The 18,586-nt window shown below is 47.5% G+C and overlaps 1 protein-coding gene and 1 long non-coding RNA gene across 2 annotated transcripts; both read right to left on the minus strand.

Annotated features, from left to right (window-relative positions):
- Nucleotides 1-1,152: 1,152 nt before the first annotated feature.
- On the minus strand, nt 1,153-3,512 carry LOC121339849. The gene is made up of 3 exons (XR_005953221.1): nt 3,461-3,512; nt 2,323-2,488; nt 1,153-1,467 (listed from the first exon to the last, which is right to left on the minus strand). It is a non-coding gene; the product is annotated as an uncharacterized LOC121339849 (long non-coding RNA).
- Nucleotides 3,513-3,710: 198 nt separating this feature from the next.
- LOC121339802 (AF4/FMR2 family member 1-like) lies at nt 3,711-15,671 on the minus strand. The gene is made up of 7 exons (XM_041411893.1): nt 15,551-15,671; nt 12,958-13,020; nt 10,861-10,981; nt 10,271-10,591; nt 4,223-4,267; nt 3,988-4,074; nt 3,711-3,722 (listed from the first exon to the last, which is right to left on the minus strand). The coding sequence occupies exons 2-7, from the start codon at nt 12,990-12,992 to the stop codon at nt 3,711-3,713; spliced, it is 621 nt and encodes a 206-aa protein (XP_041267827.1). The 5' UTR covers nt 12,993-13,020; nt 15,551-15,671.
- Between the last annotated feature and the right edge of the window lie 2,915 nt (nt 15,672-18,586).

The raw sequence follows: 18,586 nt of genomic DNA on the forward strand, positions 1-18,586 counted from the left end.
CCCTGACCCACCTACACCTTCAGAGCTGCTTTCTGCACTCGTTGCATCTCTGGGAATTCTTAAAATCACAGAGGTTTAGGAAAACTACAAAAAGCAAACCTCAGAGACAACCAAACTACAATGAGAGCTAAGCAATGGCCCTAAGATTTATCAACAGAAAAATTACAGAAGAAGTAGAAAAATAAGGGCAAATAAAACAATAGTCTGTATATTAACACTTGTCCCTAAGCTACAGGAAGTATATCTAGCAAGATATTAAGAAGTTCTAAGCTTAATAATAGAGCTCTGTGCAGTGTCTTTTAAAGCTTACAAACAAGTATTATACTCAAAAGAAGCAAACATTCTTTTAACAAAAAAATACATGTACATATAGTAGTTAGATAGAACTACTGTCAAGATGCTTTTGCTTTGTGTGATTAGTCAAGAAACTTTTATAGTAAATTGTAACTGAGTTCTTTGTCTGTTACAAAAAAGTCAACTACTAACATTTTCTCATTGTCATAACCATGGAAAAAGACTAATGCTAAAAATAAACAAATTAAGACATGCTCCAACACAATCCCATCCCATTCATCATTTCTACATAAACCCCCAACCAACAGTAGCTTCCAGCATGTAAAGGCCAATCTGCAGCAGCTGTAGTTGCAGAAGGCACACCATGTTAGAAGCAAACTCTGGAGTGGCTGGACAGGAGATCCAGTTCTTCATGCTACCCTTCTGAAGAGAGACTTAGATTTACACATCTTTCTTACATCCCATCACTGTATACTCACTTCAGTTGATTGGGGCCTTTGTTTGCTGAAAGCTGAAATAATTTGGTCAGCAATTTTTTGTGTCTCATTCCTTTTTCTTCCTGGGAGTACCCCCCTTGTCTTCTCTCTAGTAGGAAGAATAAAAACAGGGGAAAAAATTGACTCAGGTCTTCAAAGTTCACCTAAAGTACAGACCAGTACAGCTCACTTTGATAGATTCTGGCTGAAAACATTAAAAATAACACACTGGAACTCCCTTGAGAGGAGAAGCATCATGGTTCTACTGCCAGCCTATGAAACGGAAACTCCACATGGGTTTTTCAAACACCACCTTGCTCATTGTCCAAACCCACTTGCCCCTGGCCCCTCTCACCTTCTTCTTTCCAGGGAACTCCTCAGGACTCCTCATGGCTTTCCTCTTCAAGTCTGCCTTCCTCAAAGGCAAGAACAACTTCTTCACTCCAGAATGCAAGGGCACTTTCTCCTTGTGCCAATCCCCAGGCCTGTGGCCACTGGGGATGAGGGCATCACATTCCTGAGCATGTCTCAGGAGCCTGGCATCCAAAAAGCCTTTGGTGTTTGCCTGCTGGGAGCCCTTGTCCTTACTGTCCTCAGAGGGCTTGTGAAGTGCCGGCTGCAGGTCCTTATTGTTGGTGGCTTTTGGCTTCACTGTTTTCTTGACTTTGGTCTGCTCCTTGCATGACTGGTCTGTGACCTGCAAAAGACCAGGCTCACTCTCTGCCTTCCAGACTCTCTCAGATCTGTTGTGTACCAGGGACATACTGGGCTTTTTGATACCCAGAGTTTTCTTGGGCAATGCCTCCTTGGTGTGCACAAGAGGCTTCAGAGAGCTGTGTGTGCTCGTAATATGAGATCCTGAGGAGCCTGAGTGACTTGGCCAGATGTCTTGTGAAAATGATTGGTCGTTTGGCCAGAGGTCTTGTGAGTGTCCTCGGCCACCTGGGCAAAGGTGAGTGGAAATCCGTGGCCACTTGGCCACAGCTCTTGTGAGGAGGCTCCCTTGCCTTGGAGTGGTTCTGGCAGGAAGTGCTGCTGATGCCCTGCTCCTGCTTCACACCCTCCTCACATCCATTCCCACAGGTAATTTCCCTAAGACCCTCTCTTGCCACTAATCCTTGCTTTCTCTGGGTCAGCAGGTTGTCAAGGTGCCACTTTTTAGCAGTTGATGGCTCAGGCTGCCAACAAAAGAGAAAAGAAGGATTCAAGACTGGTGCCTTTCTGTCCTAGCACAGCTCACCAGAGCCCAGGGACTCTTGCCCAGAGGTCATCAAGTCTGGCCTTTAGCCTGTGAAGAAATGACTCTAAACTAACCAGCAACAAACTTGCTCCTTGAGCACCATGGATGGATATGTGAGGAATACAAAACCATCAACCAGTCAGTGGCAAATACCTAAGCCTTCAATGCACTGAGAGGGGTCTTAGAAATCAGTATCTCCAGGGCAAACCAGGCAGAATTTGATAACAGAGTACATCTGCTACCTTCCTAAGACATCACACTGCAGTGGGCAAGGGGCTGTGGAAGCAGCCTCTCCATGGTCTCTGAATTCACCTCACGTACTGGCAGGGCCAGCACCCTTGGAAGGTTGTCCTCCTCATTGTCACTGCAGCTGATCTCTCTGTCACAGACTGAGGAGCTGTGGCACTCCTTGGTGCTCCCTAACTCGGAGCTGCTGGGCTGTGCTGGTGCCACCTTCTTGTGCTGGGACTGGAGAGCTCTGCAAGGTCACCAGGAGACAAAATTAGGAAGCAGCAGGGGGAAGCATTCTTTTCCACTATACCATTCTATTCTATGTCTATTCCACTGACATGGCAGCATTCAAAATGTAAACTGAACCCTGTGTTTGGGTTTGAGAGCAGAGGGGAGAAGGCCAGAGGAATACATTGCCATACTCAAAATACAAAGCACTGGAATAAAAAAATGCTTGCAAATTATCCAACCTCCAACTCACACCCAGTCAGACAAACATACACAATTCCCATAGCTTATAGAAATTTTGTCTTCATTCCACTCTGCAACTACCTGTATTATTAGCATATAAGGTGAGGTTCTTAAAAAGTCCAGGTGAAATACTCTATTTCTTTGTGTTTCTTTTGAAATAAAAGAACTACAACACAGTTTTGAAAACTTCTACTTGGGCAACTGATTAAAGTTTTACAACAAAGTAACTTGAAAATGTCATCAGTAGATCTACACAGTTTAGGTAGCTGTAGCATTTCTTGTCCTGCTAGGCGTCAAAACCATAGCCAGGAATGATCCGATTCAGCTGGTATTCCTTAGCATTTATGTCAGCCTAAGCATTATCAGGAGGTTGACAAGTACCAAGTGGGACAAGATGTTAAGCACCACAGATTAAAAGAAGACAAAAAATTCAATCTGGTACACAAAGACTTAAGGGTTTTTTCTTCACTTTTAGTTTGTTTTGGTTTTTATCACAGTCATTGTACTCATGACATGGTTTAGTGCACTTGGCATTGCTGGATTAATGATAGGACTTGATGATCTTCAAGTCCTTTTCAAACTGAAACAATTTAGTGAGTCCATCATAAAACAACAGTTTTTCTGTTGGTGAAAATTCCCTGCAATCAAGTTTTCTGAGAAAAATTTACTAATATCCCAAACTGTTGTGCATTCCAGGTTCTTCCAAGTAACTGCCCAGCAGAGATGAGAACAGAGTCTGGTTACTTACGAGGTTCTTGGCTGAGAAGTCGGCAATGTTTCTGAAGCTGTGCCAGCCTGCCCTGGAAAGAAGAAATGAAAAGGTTGCATTTGTATACCTCCCTTAGAGCGTATATTAGCCTGCGGTCTCTCAGCACCAGATTAGTCACTTTCTTCTAGGGAGGCTTTGCCACCAAGATTGTTCATCACTCCAGATGGGAGTTTCCTAACTCAATTCTCTTCGAGCAGCTGCCACATGTGACATGGAAGCGGAGGAAGTTCTACTGTGTTTCCTGGGGGGGCCCATGGTGCAAGAGGGAGACTGCTCTCTCCTGATGAACTGGCAGGGGCTTGTGTGAAGGATGGTATTGGACTGAGAATTGAATGCTAGAGGGGATTTGGGTGTTAGAGGAGTGGGGGGAGAAAGAGTGTTTTGAAAGTGTACCATTATGGACTGTTGTGTGTGTTTTCTTTTTTTTTTTTTTTGACTGAACTTCTGCTCAGCACAAAGATCTCTTGTCATTTATCGCAAGCCCTGAAAAAAGTGGGCTGGGTTACCTTTGCCTGCACAGGAAATTTGGAAGTCTCTGTTCTCTCAGGTGACTGAAGGGATGGCAGGAGAGGTGACAGGGGGCTGCTCATTTCCTGCAAAGAGAGAGAGAGAAGCAGCTCTCAGGAGTTTTTCCTCAGGGACACAGAGGGAGTTTCAACCTTCCCAGAGTCAGAGGGATCCCCCTCCCCCATGGATTTGTACAGGCTTTCCCATGGAGATGTGCTATTGAAGAGTACCCACCTTCAATATTCCTTCAATGGACTGCACATCAGTGTGCACCATGGGCTGAAACAAGAAAGAGGGAAGCACTGTGAGTTTGTTTGGGTATTTTCCTCATTGATAGCAAACAAGCATGCACTCAGTCAACATTTCCTGACCAGCAGCTCTAAAAATGTCATGCAAGTCCATTCATCATGAAATGCTAGTAAGGAATAACAGTTTCATCTGAAGGGCAGTGAGGAAGAGAGACCAGGCAGAGTAAGAGCTGACACCACCAGTCACCTCCTGCAAGATCAATGTCTGGCTTCCCTGGCAGTCAGGAAACACTCTTTCCATTGCTGACTTTTTATGCATCTTATTCAGAAAGTAGGTTGCTGCAGTGTCCTCCCTTTATTGAATATCACTTCCTGTAGTTAGTATTGTAGCAGCTAAGCTCTGCCTGCAAAGGCATAGGCGGCCTCTGCATGTGAAAGAGTTGAGCAAAAAGTTTCATTAATTAAGAAAAAACAAAAAATTTAGTTTCCAATTCTAGAGAAGGAGTAATATTTGTCATTCACCCAAATAATATCACACACAATTTCCTGAGGAAAAAAAAAACAAACCCAAAAAACATCCAAACACCCTTGATTGAAATGCAACCCTTGCAAGGTGCAGTTGGTGCTTGGCTTCCAGTTCAGGACACTGTTCCTACTCAGGTAACTCGGGATGGCTCCAGACTGGCTCCTCCTGCCAAGATTGAGCTTTTGCTTGGCAAAGCACTTGACCATCATCACTTGGCCTCCTGGAAAGACATCCTACTACTTCTTACACACAGCTCTTGAACACAGAAAAGGGTTCAGGCTTTCAGGTGCGGGGTCTTTTCTGAAGGACTAAAGCAGAGACCACAAACTTCACACTAAGCCCAGCTCATGGACCAGCTCTGCAAGGTTGCTTTGATTCTGGTGAGCATTTCTGGCACAAGGAAAGCACCCGCACATGGAGCTCGTGCAAGATAGAGCAGACTCTTCATCTGTTTTCAGCCAGCTTCAAGGGAGAAATCTTCCTTCTTCCTGAGAATAGCAGTGAACTGGAGTTGTCCTCAAATTCTGCTTCTTGCCCCCAGATTTGTAAACTGCAGAGGAACACAGCTTGACTTGCTCTCTTTTTTTGTTTGGGATTTTTTGACTCTCCTTTTTCAACACACTCTGAGGAAGATGCCACATTCCTGTTCCTTTCTGCACACTGACACTCCCGAATTCTTGGCCCTGCCATGAAGCCTCTGACACATCGCAGTCTGCCAGTGCAGGCAATACTGGGCTCTCTGCTGGGGCTGAGGGGCTCCTAAAGACATGAACAAGGAGGTTGGCTTTACAAACAGCTTTGTTCACGTGCTGGGAGCAGAGGTGAAACCTGGCACAGGAGGACAAGAGATACATCTAAGCTTCATTGATGCCTTGTTTTCAAGGCTTCTCACAGCTTCATGGGAATGATGCCTTCAAGAGACCGGGGTGACGTAGGACAGCGAAGGTTCTGCTTTGGGCAAGAGGAGAAAGAGCTGTTCAGCGTCTCTGTGAAGGCTAAGCGAGTCTCTGCACGGTTATCTCCTGTGGATTAAGTCACTCTGCACTGGATTCTGCTTGCCTGTCCAACTGGAAGCCTCAAGGTTTCAGTGCTGCCAGGAAAAGAAGCCATCAAGAAGGAATTCCCAGCTGCAGGTGACATGTGCCTTAGACACTGAATGAGCCAAACTCCTGGCCTGGAGGAAATGGCTTTCTGAAGGGATGTCCAGGGAGGTGCCAGGAAAAATCTTCTTTGGTGTGTGGCTGTTCAGTATAACTGAGGCCAAAGACTTTAATTCCAATGGAATTCAAAGCAGGAGGAGGGAAGAACAGCAGAGTTTCTTCTGCTCTACACCTCTTCACTGTCAGGTTCCCTGCAGGGCAGGAGTCTCCCCACAGCTCTTGTTTCACCCCAAACAACAGGGAGGGCTGAGCTTTCAGCCAAAGGCCCCCTTGATCAGCCTTGCCAAGATCCTTTCTCTGGCAGACTCTTTCTCCTCCATGCAGCACAGCTCACGGGATATTTCCTCAGAGCCAAGAAGCCCAGCCCTGTTGCCCAATCACCTCTCCCATGGTGAACATCCAGCACACAGGCCATAGATGCAGGGCTGCAGCCTCACTGTTTCTTCTCCCTCCTCCCTCTCCAGGCTTCAGCACTGCAAGACTGTATGATCAAAGACAGGTTCATCTTTCTGAGCAAGTCAAAGGAAGAAAATAGGACATCAACAGGACTGAAACAAGCAGAAAATGAAAGAAGGCATTTTTCCCTTACAGAGCCTTTGTCCAAAACAACCATGAAGAGAAACCAGTGAGTCAGGGGCCACAGTCACAGATCCCTATTGCAGAGGAGGATCATTCAGCATATTCACTCCAAGTTTCATCTCTCAGCTTCAAAATGGACTCATCCTGGAGTGAAAACTCCAGAAGGGCTAGACAATGATGCCAGAGGACAAGTGGGAATACTGTCAGGTTTGGCACTTGAAGTCCAGCGTCACCATGATATTTTATGAAACATCCTCTGCTAGGATTTTTCCCCTCCTGAATGGAGTCAAGCCTCGTGTCTCCACACATGGGGAGTTACCAACAGTCCAGGAAAGGTTTTCTTAAGGAGAAAATCTAGAAAGGAAGCAGAGGGCAAGAAATGTCTGATGCAGATGGTCTGCAAACGCTGCAGAGGTCTCAAGGGGACACCCGAACAGTGACAGTATTATAGGTCTCCTGTCCTGACTGCCCTCAGACAGCAGAGAGGGGGAGGCAAGGGGCTGTGGGAGCAGCCTCTACATTTGATTTGCATTCACCTCAGGTGCTGGTGCTCTTGGAAGTGCCGAGACTGAGGAGCTGTGGCACTCTCTGGTGCTCCCTGACTCGGAGCTGCTGGGCTGTGCTGGTGCCACCTTCTTGTGCTGGGACTGGAGAGCTCTGCAAGGTCACCAGGAGACAAAATTAGGAAGCAGCAGGGGGGAAGGTTACTTACTTATTCCATTGATATGGCTGCATTCAAAACTAAAACTGAACCTGTGTTTGGGTTTGAGAGCAGAGGGGAGAAGGCCAGAGGAATACATTGCCGTGCTCCAAAAATGAAGCACGGTATGAAAAACACTCTGGGAATAATCAAACTTTTAACTCACACCCAGCCAGACAAGAATGTAAACAGCATCTCACTGCTACAGTGTGAAGATGCATTCAGCCAACTGACGTTGCTAAAAAATACCAAAACGGCCCGGTGCCTTTCTGAAAGCCCCAACCCCCAAAAGAAACACTTCCAATAAAGGGTAACAAATTTCAGGATGGATTCTTGGACAATACAAAACCATAGGATCTACAGACACACTGGAGGTGAGGAGGAGAAAAGAACAGAGCACCTGGGCAAATACAGGTCTGGTTCTTTGGCAAACTCCAGCATGCCTGGATTGTTCATTTCTAATGGCAGATTTCCTGAAACCCCCACAAGAATGAAACAACTTCCAACAGCAGCCCTGAGCAGCATCAAACCAAAGGCTGCAGCTTCAAGGGAAACCAGGAAGCCCTTCCCATCTCCCCCTCAAATGAAAAGTAGTTTGTTTGGTCTAGAGGGTAGTTTGGGAACACAACTGTACCTTGGAGCAGCAAATGAAGAAGATGGCTTTTCCACAACCTGTTTTGGTCACAAAAACAGGAGAGGAGAGGAGGAGGCAAGGTTAGCTCAGGGAACTCAGCACAGTGCAACAAGTGGGGATGATTTCAAGGCATGGCTGTGTGCCTGGCATAGGCACCACCTAAAAGTGACTTGGTCGGCAGCACTCTCAGCACTCCCACTTCTGGCTAACACACTCAGATAATGCTTGTGCTGGCAATCAAGATAAAATGGACTTTGTGCTTCCACACAGATGCCATGCTTCAAGTGTTCCTGAAAAACATCACATTGCAGATCACAACTGAAACAAAAGTAGGAGTCCCTGAAGCATTTTCCATTCATCTGCCTCCTCTGGCTCAAACATGTTACAGCTCTAGCAATACAGAGCCTACTGAAAACAATGAAAAAGAGGCAAGAGAAATTTGCTGCCACACTGGCCCACTCAGAAACACTCCGAGGCACAACGGCATCTGGTTCTCAGGAACTCATGGGGCTGGATTCCCTTTGTTTCCCAAATGGAAATTTGGAAGCCCAGACATGAGGCAGCAGGTCCAGGGCCTTTGGACAAGGGGAGCTCAGGAAAGGCAACCCCCAGCTTGAGGGAGGAGCAGCTCTGGCTGCCTGGCATGAGTTGTCAGTCTGGTCCTTGAACTGCTCTAGACAGCATTGTGCTCACAGACTGAGACGAAGGCCGACCTTACAACTCCAGCTTTTATCCCTACTTCTCCTCAGCCCAGCCCAAAACACACTTTCAGGGAGGGCAACGTCTGCTGCATGAGCAGGAGCTGAACAGTGTATTTTTTCCCCAACCATTTCTTTCATGTATGCAAAACATGAGCAAATACAGAGATCTATTATGGATGAGCACTAAACTTCAATGTTTTTGCAATGGATGGCACTTCAATGGGCTTCTTTTTCTGAATCAAGAATGAGGGAGGCAGGAGGAGTTTGTTTGGCTTTTTTACTGATTGACATGGACACAGCAACATTTGGTTACCAACAAATCAAAAAATGTCCTGAAATTCCATTCATAATCAAATGCTACTGAGGATCAAAAGGCTCATCTAAAGGGGAATTGAGAATGGAGGCCAAGTGGAAAACCAGCAGAAATTCCCACAGACATCTCTTCTGCCTCTGAGAAAAAGAGGAAATCCATTTGGAACCTGGCAGACTGGAAATATTCTTTCCATTCTTAAACTACTACTACTACTACTACTACTACTACTACTACTACTACTGCTACTGCTATTCATCATTACTGTAATTATTATGATAGAAGTTTGTCTGTCCAGTCTTCTCCCTTTATGGAATTCTACTATTATACTATCAAGCAGCAAAGCTTTGTCTTCAAAGGCACAGGCTCCCTCTGCATTTAAAAAGTTCTGCAAAAATCTTCCTTAGTTAAAAGAAAAACAGTCAGAAATAATAGTTCCCAATTCTTCTAAGCCAGTCCTAGAGAAAGAAGAATATTTCTCATTCACCCAAATCAAAGGAGACTCCTTATTCTTCTGAAGGCAACAGCGGTCTGGACAAGACACTGACTTCAGATGCTTCTGGAATGATGCCTCAGAGTTTATGCATATTCTTGCCCCTGCAGGATATGCAAATCCCTGACTACCATTTCTCACTCTCCCATTGCTTGGCAAAATGACAGATTTAGCAGCCAAACTGGGAGGTTCTCCAAGGGTGCTCAGAGACACACTATGGAGAGAAGTTGGATTTGGGCTACCCCAAAGAGCTGAGTCCACGTCCAGCGGATGGCAGAAGCTGGCAGGGACTCCGGCCCTCCCTCAGAAACACTTTTGCTGAGAGAAAAACACTCCTTCCCCTCCCTCACTGCTCTCTCCAAGGAAGATGCAGCATCCCTGCTCCTTTCTTCACACTCCCTCAACTGGGCTTCCAAGCAGCAAGGAAAAACACTGCCCATTGCTGGGAGCCTCAGGGCTGATTGCAGCACTCTGCACTTTCAAGGGTTGGAGATCCACAGTGCTGCTTCATCTTTTTGGCATGAAGAATGGCTCCTGTGGAAGGCAAGGCCCTGCAGTGCTCTACTTCCCTCATTTTCCACAAGATGTTGCCTCCAGTCCTTTGCAGCTGATCAACAGCCTCTTCCAGGAAAAGCTGACTGCAGCCTCCAGCTCTTCCTTCTCCTTCCAAAGGCCAAACACAACCTGAAAACCATCTCCATGACCATCCTACACCAACTGCCGTGATTCAGCACTGGGGGCTCCTACATTCCATAGGGCACAGCAACATCCCAGTGCTGCTGGATGACCCTGGCAAAACCCCAAATTGCACCAGGCATCCAATTCCTTTGTCCTCTGGGGAGGCTGAGCCATGAACCAGGCAGGGCCTGTGTGCTGCTCCCTTGGCCTTGAGGGACTACCAGCAACAGAGGACCCCAACAATTGAACTCACCTGGACAGGCTCAGGAAGGATTTCAGATTGTGGAGCTTTGACTTCTGACCTCCCATTTGAGAGACCTTCATTGCTGGCACCATAGCTCAGCTCAGGCTTAGGTGTGGTGCCCAGTGATTGTGGTGAGGATTCTCTCCATATGTCCTCAGACGGATTTGTCCTACTGGAGGCCGGCCTGTGACTGGGAGCCTGGGAGTTGGACTGTGGCTTTTTTGGAATCCCTGTGGGATTCAGAGGGGACTCATGGCTCAGGAGCACCTTGGCGTCCTCATCGCCCAGCAAGTTCTTGATGCACCTTGACAGCTCATCTTCTTTATGGGTCTGCAGCACAAGAACAGAGAGGGGGAAATGTCAGAAACACCCCAAGCAAGAGATCCAGCTCAGCAAGAGACATTGCTCAGCATCTCCATGGAATCACCATGCATCCCCACAAGGGCAGTCAGACAAGCTCAGTACAGCAGATGGGAAGATGCTGTATTCGCAGGAATTGGGCTCAAGGCTGCTACAGCCCATGCAGAAGACATAGCTCTCCTCTCCCACCCCAAGCCTCCTTCCATCTCTCCTTCCAGCCTGCACTCCACTCCCATTACCTTGTAGGGCTTGGCAAAGAAGGGAGTCTTCTCCAAGAATGGATCTTTCTCCTCTGGAGCCACCTGCCTCCTCCGCCTCTCTTGCTCCAGAATACAGAGCAAGTCTCTGTTGTTCTTCCACCTTTCAGACAGAGACACAGAAAAGAGACTTAACACTCCAAGCCCTGTTAATACTCCATGCAGAAACTGGGCCTTTCCCACGAGGGCACATGTCCAGCAGCAAAGCAATGCAGAAATCCTCAGCATGCTGAGAGTGGACAGATCGGTTCTGTCCACTGTGTGCTGTGCCCCAGGGCCATGAGACACACAGGGGACAGCACACATCCTTCTCAGGGATTGCTACTCCTGATCCATCAAGAAGGCTGGGAAGGAAAGACTCTCCCCCCATTTCCTTGTGAAATGCTGAAGCAGTCACTGGGCTGATCAACACATGAGTTGGCAAATCCACTTGCAATGATCAATGGGATAAAATGCCAGTCTTGTTCTCCTTCAGACCTCTCACCCCAGTCTCCCCCCTTGTGAGTCAAACAGAATCTTCTATTCTGAAGGTGTTTCAACTTTCAAGGCTTGAACATTGTCCACTTTCTAAACAACCTTGGAAATTCACTCTCGACTTTAAAATATTTGGAAAGCTGCTTCCCTAGAAAATCATGGAGCCACCTTTAAAGCCATCCTATCAGTGTAATTAGAAAGGAGTTCTCAGACATTCAGAAAACACCAGGTCAAATCCCCCTGTTCCTCCTCAGCCATATATCTATGTACTCAATCACACCTGCCCCACAACAAAACACCAATAAAGTGTCCCAGCATGGGAAACCACATCCTTTAAACTGTCCCTGGCCTTTGAAAGACTACTGCAAAATGAGGCAAACTCGGGCTCTGATATTTATGGACATATTTATGGTATTATTATCCCTGATATTTATGGGGAAGGAAATGGCACAGCGGATGCAGGTATCTACTTCTACTCTACTGCTCAGTCTTCTCTGTACATACAATTCATAAATTCTTCCTTGCAAATGCAACTTCCCAAGTGTCTCAGGTTGCAAGGAGAGAGCTTTGTCTGCTCCAGCAGTGGCACTTACTCCAATACCACACCAATAATCAGCTCCTGAAAGTTTAATCATTCCTAGAGCCGAGGCACAGCTGCCTCATCTCATCCTGAGGGGCCGTCACTTACAATCAACAGGATTTTGCACTGGATGGCATTTCTTATTCAGAGGCTATGAGTGCTGTCTATTGAAATGCCCAGACTTTTTAGATAAGCCTGTAGATCTCCCAGTCTCCTTAGACATGGAGACACCTTTGCTGCCCATGTCAGACCTGGCCATTGAAGCTGTTTGTCCAGATGCTCTTGAACCCTTTGCAAACCTGAGCTCTGCTGCCACTCAGAACCCTGCACAGTTCCCTTAGGGTCAGGGAACTTTGGAAGCTTTGGGAAATACACCTCCAGGCTTAGCACCAACACGCCCAGCACCTGGGAGCCTTGGTGCAGGGGGGACTGCACAGTTCCAAGCCTCCATGTCCAGGGGAAAAACAGCTCAGCACTGGAGAGTTAAAAATAGTCCTGTACTTGCTGCAGCTGCTCTACGCTTGATGTGTCACCAGGAAAACCCCAACAACCTGACTGTTCAAAGAAGCAGATGAAACTGAATGCCTGCCCTGAAACATCCCCTCAGTCCTCATCATCTTTAAGTATCTTTTTACACTAGAAGTAAAAAGTCACACAAATCATCCAAACCGAAAAGAAAATGCAACTCGTGCGTTGCTACAGATTGAAACAGCAAAATACTCCTAGGCCAAAAGCATCCCCAACTGCAGAAGGGAGTGCCCTGGCTCCAGCAATAAGAGATTGGCTTCAGAAAGTTCAGCAGAGCATCTGCCCTGACCCACGATCACATCCAGGCCTGGCTCTGTAACAGAAGCTCCTAAAAGACCAATGTGCTCCTAAGCCACTCTCACTCACAGCCACTCCTTACTTCATTTGTCCCACTCTGGAATTCTGATTCTTGCACTGGAGGGGAATTCTTTTTCTAAACCATCACAACATTCATCCCAGCACCCAGGAAGCCAAGATTACATCAAATTAATTCCTACCTATTGTCGCTGTTCTGCTTGTCTGTCGGTTCCATTAGGAAGCCTCAGTTGGAGTCAGCTTCTCTGGAAGAGAACAAACAGATACTCACCATCTGCATGAGTTCATGCCTAAAGGGGAGGTCAAGATCTCCAGGGACTTGCTACACTCAGAGCCTGGAGTGCCCGACTGGGACTCATTCCGGTGCTCCCAAACAGAAACCATCCAAACACAAGGATGACACGTAGCTGAGAATGGGAGAACCAAGAGATCCATTTTCCCCTTCTCCCAGCAGTGATGCTGCATTTCAAGTCAGCACTGAACTCCAGATTTGGCCAAGGGCACGACAAACCAGGCCACTGCTACAGGCTCCAGGAAATATAGTTCCATGTTCAGAACAAACGTGCCCTAAGAACCCTGCCTGTAGACAATGAAATGGGCCCCACATGAATGGCAGCATTTGTGGAAAGAGGAAGGAAAGAAATGGAGGGGAAAATACAGCCATAAAAAGACTGTTCTGTATGAAAAAATAACAATATTCCCTCAGCAGATGCAAGAGGGAATCTTGCAGTGCAAGGTCTCAAAAAGGCAGAAAAAGGACTGAAAACATTTACATTTCAATTGGTGATATTCACTTGCTGCATCTCACACTCTGGAAGGAGCAGAATGATTTCTTGCTGGGGAGGAGGCTACAGGAGCACCCTGTGATGGCTTCTGAACCACCCCACTGGGACAACGGGTGTGAAACAGGAGCACAGAGACACTTGGGGGAAGAGGTGAAGCAGCTGAGCTCCAGGCCACGGCTTTAACAGCAGGGAAGGGACCAGCAGGGAACCATTCTGCAAGCCCCAGAGAGACACAGGCCACTACAGATGGGAATCCTGTCAAAGCCCCACCTCCCCATGCAACTGGGAAGCCTGAGAATAGACACTCACGCTAAGCTCAGAGGACACACCTGGAAGCAAACAAACACTGCATCTTTTCTGCCTCCTCACCAGCATGAAAACCAAAATGTTGGCTGGGAAACAAACTGCCTTAAAAGAACAAGATGCCAGCTTGAATGTAAAGATAAACGGAGGTGGGAGAAGTAGCAAGTGCATACAGGGAGAAATCATTCCAAATTTTATTCCAACATCTGTTGAGTGGACCTGGCATTGACATAACTTGTGTAGAGAGACATGCATGCCCACTTGTGAATAAACAGCACTGCCGGGAGCCCTGCTCTGTCACCAGTTTATCCAGCTTAAGAGGGCCACAAAGCACACAAGTGGCCAGCAGGAAAATCCAGGTTCCACCAAACAGTCAAAACGTTTTGCAAGTGCCCTTGATAGGGCCAGGTTTTCAGCCACACTGGCGCCCCATGGATTTGAGGTTGCATGGGCAGCAATAACCTGACACTATTGGCACAAGGCACAAATGCTCTTGCAAGCAAGCTGTGCTTCTGAACACAAGCTTTCCTTGCTGTGGAGAGGAAAGCAGGCACCCCAGTGACCTGATGGGAATTCTTACAAGCTTTTGACAGTGCTCTTTTTGGCCAGGCTCATTGCTGCATCCCATAGCAGGACATATTTGATTGCTCTTCTTTCTGCCTTCTCCATCCAGCCACAGGCAGAGAGGTGCTCTAATGAAACAAGGAAGCCTGGAAGCTGCTTGGAAACTTAAAGCTCATGTAGCCACCTCAAGAGCTTTTTCCTCCAAATGTTGCTATCACTAAAATTCATGTGATATTTTTATGGACAAAGCTTGGTGTTTTGCATGTATTGAGGTATTTGAAGGGAAAACTTGACATACAGTCAGAGAACACACCAGATTCATAGAACCACAGCCCCATAAAACCATAGAAGCATCGAATGTTGTAGGTTGGAAGGGGCCTTAGATTTCACCTTGTTCCACTCCTCTGCCATGGGCAGGGACACCTTTCACTGGACCAGGTTTCTCAAAGACTTGTCCAACCTATCCTTGAATGATTCAAATATTCTGGTGGCCATTGTTCTTACAGACACATGATATACAGATATAGATACAGATAAGGCCATTGTCATTATAACGGCCTTGAGCCTTCAAACTGGAAAAATTATCAGTCAATAGCTTTGGCTTCACTTTGGCATGTGGCTGTTTCCACACGGGCTTTGCAACCTCCCTCTGGAGTCCCTGGCTGTGACCGTTCAACTGCAAGAGCAGCCCCTGGCAGCTGCTCCCACTCCCAGCAGGCAATCCCAGGCCCCAGCTGGAGCACCTGCTGCAGGCACTGCCCAGGAAAAGGCCAGAGTTCCCCCTGGCACACATCTGCTGGCTCTGCCCTCAAGCCTCTCCCTGTCTGTGCTGGCACCTTTTGGCAGCACATGGGGCAGAAGCCAGGGGCCTTTGGGCTTCCTATGTCACCCTCCCTTCCTAGGGATTGCCTGGCTCTCCTGCTCTTCAGAGACACTTAGGATTCAAGCTGAATCAGCAGCAGCAAGCCCTCCTGCAACCTTGCCCAGCAAAGTGCTGTCAGCTTGCAGAGGCAGGAGCAAGAGCCTGGCTTTGAAGCTGTTCCTGCTGGTGCTCAGCGCTGGAATGCAGCGGAGACAGCCGCGGCTGCTGTGTTTGCCCCCTGGCAGCAGAGCGCAGAATTACCTGGCACAAGCCTGCAGGCTTGCGGGCGAGGAATGGCTCCCGAGCGGCAGGAAATGCGCTGCGAACAGGCTTTCAGGCCGAGCAGTGCTCCCCGAATGGAGCTGCTCCGTGCTGCTGCAGCCCGCGGGTGCTGCCCAAAGACGGCTCTGCCGTTGGCAGGGCTCGGGTGCCGGTGGAATATTCCACGCCCGGCCGGGCGGTGTCCCGGTGCCACGGGGGATCAGAGGGCACGGAACCCTGCTGCAGCCTGCCCGCAGGCGCTGCTGCACTGCGGGAACCCAGGCCTGCCAGGCAGCAGCACACGGACTCTCCCCAAGGCGGGGGCCAGCAGGGCCCTGTGCCACCAAGCCCCCGTGCCCTGCCCGGCACTGAGGGAGCCCTCAGGGACCGGAGGTGACAAGGGCTCTCATCACAGACAGGATACCTATTGCCCAGCCTCTTTCCCACCTAACCCAATGGCTCCATGTGAACTTCTGCACTCTTTGGAAATAAAATCACAACTCTCATTTCACTTCACATTTCTTTTGGTTGTATTACAAAATTGTCTACTTTGTCCTCTTTAAATGTACAGTTTGGTTTTAAAGCACATTCGTTCCCTTGTCTCATTTTCCCATGCTTAATGCTGGATTTCCAGGCCTTAAGGGATTCTCTTACTTAAGCACAAAAGTACTTCCTTCATAGTGCCTCCTGGCCTTGCAGCACTTCAATAAAATGTCTCCTTGGTGTGCAAAGGAGGCTTCTAGCTGTTGCATTTCTGTGGGCAGATGAGTGTCCTGAGGAGCTCTGGCCACTTGGCTCTTGTGAGGAGGCTCCCTTGGCTCGCTGTGCTGCTGTGAGGAATTGCTGCTGATGGACCGCTCCTGCTTCTTGCCCTGCTCCTATCCATCCCCACAGGCAATTTCCCTCAGACTCTCTCTTGGCACTGTGATCTCTTCTCTGGCTGTAATCCAAGCCATTGTTGTTTGTTTTTGTTTTTGGTTGTTTTTTTTGTTTTTTTTTTGTTTTTTTTTGTTTTTTTTTGTTTTTGTTTTTGTTTTTGTTTTTGTTTTGTTTTGTTTTTGTTTTTTTTTTTCCATTCATGACTAATTTCTTCCAGAGGCATTTCTGCCATTACTGATGGCCTTCATCACTGCCAGGGGCGGGTACATCTTGGTGTTAATTTTAAAGGAGCTATTTAATTTATTTCATTCCTACTCAAGAAAAGGAAAGTGACAAATGCTAAACACCAATCAAATAAGGCCATGTTTTAGAATGATGGAAAGCAGTATGTAAATAAATTTGTTTTATTCCATGGTTGTTGATGATTCCTCTCCGTGTGTGGAGACACGAGGCTTGACTCCATTTCAGAAGGCTGATTTATTATGTTAGATATTATATTAAAATGCTACATTAAGACTATGCTAAAAGAACAGAGAGATCAGAAGGCTACAACAAGAACAGAATAGACTAGAATAACAAAAATCCTGTGACTGCTCACAGCCTTGGCACAGGTGGCTGTGATTGGTCATCAATGGAAAACAATCCACATGGACCAATCACAGATGCACCTGTTGCATTCCACAGCAGCAGATAGTAATTGTTTACCTTTCTCTCCTGAGGCTCCTCAGCTTCTCAGGAGGGGAAAAATCCCAGCAAAGGATTTTCATAATATCATGGCTACACATGGTAACCTGTTTCCTCATCTAATTTGATTAATTCAGGTAGTTTGATGCTTTGATATGAAAAATGTCTTCCTTTTTTCTGCTGCTCCCAACACTTGAACACCACTGTGAGAAGTCTTGGCATCCTTTAGGATCTATCCTCGTGGATGCCTTCCAGCTCAGAATATTCTATGATTTAGGACCAATGTCCCTGTACTTGTCACTGCTGAGGCTGCATCTGGAATTCTGAGCTCAGGTTTAGGACCACACGATGAGGCTGCGGCATGTCCAGAGCTGGTGAGGGGCAGGTGAGGGAGCCGGGCATGTTCAGCCTGGAGCAAAGGAGGCTCGGAAGGCACCTGTGGGAGGCTGCAGCTGCTGCAAGAGGCTGCTGCTGTTCTCCCTGGCAGCCTGAGGGCAGCTGCAGCCCCCAGGCTCAGAAGGGCTGAGCAGCTCTGCCAAGAGCTCTCTTCCACATCCCCCAGCATGTGGACAGGGGTTGCTGCCATCCTTTTGTGTAGAATGGGGTTCTGGGTGCCCTGGAAGAGGCTGGCGGTTCCCAGGGCTCAGGCAGGCAAGCCAGGTTGTCACTGGTGACACGCAGGGTGAGGGAATTGTGCGTGGCCAAAGGGGGAAAGATGCCAGTTGTGTCTGGCTCTGGGCAAGGCCTGTGGCCAACATGGAGCCAGGAGGGCTGCCAGGAAAGGGGCCAGGGGCAGTTGCCCTGGATCTGAAGCCCTGCCAGCCTGGGGCTGAGGGCACCTGGGTGACACCAAATCCTGCCTGGCACCTCGTGTATCCCTGTAGCCCCACGTGCCTTGGCAGCCATCAGGAAATATATGGTACACACAACATGCCCATTGCCTGCCTTTTCTGTAAATCCAGTTCATTTCCCAGTCTCCTTCCCATCCATAGCATGTTCCCTATGGCAGAGTGGCTGTGTGCAAAGAAACCTGAAAGTCTTTAATGGAGAAATCCCCTGCTCTTTCCAGCCAGCTGAGTGGCTTCCCTTCATGAAGTGGGATCATTTGTTTTATCCCGTGCTATTTTGAAGATGAACTGACATAGCTGGATTGTAGCTAATAAATCTCAAAGTTGTCTTGGTTAGACTCCCGGAACCATATAATCTCTATATAAACCAGCATTTGTTTATGCTAACATGTATGTGGAAAGCTGGGAAAGAAGAAACCACATTCTTATGCTTGATCTCCTTGACATCCTGCTAGTACAGCTATGGTGTGCTTCAAATAACTTCCTTACAGTGAAAAATATCTTCAGTTTTTCAGACTCTTGCTATCCGATTTCAGTTTTTGGCTAAACATTTATATTTATATATTCTGTGTAGCTGAATCACAACACGTGTGTATATTCAGCCTGGTGATTGTGGGGAGTATCA

Source organism: Onychostruthus taczanowskii, unplaced genomic scaffold (genome assembly GCF_017590055.1).
Source record: "Onychostruthus taczanowskii isolate IOZ18803 unplaced genomic scaffold, ASM1759005v1 scaffold38, whole genome shotgun sequence".
NCBI lineage: Eukaryota > Metazoa > Chordata > Aves > Passeriformes > Passeridae > Onychostruthus > Onychostruthus taczanowskii.

Excerpts from the sequence above, each read along its gene's own strand:
- LOC121339802 (XM_041411893.1), bottom strand. The coding sequence starts at position 12,992 with ATGGAACCGACAGACAAGCAGAACAGCGACAATAG. Across the intron at positions 10,982-12,957 it reads AAGCAGAACAGCGACAATAG|GTGGAAGAACAACAGAGACT; the intron begins GTAGGAATTAAT and ends TCTGTCTGAAAG. Across the intron at positions 4,075-4,222 it reads CCATTGAAGGAATATTGAAG|GAAATGAGCAGCCCCCTGTC; the intron begins GTGGGTACTCTT and ends CTCTCTTTGCAG.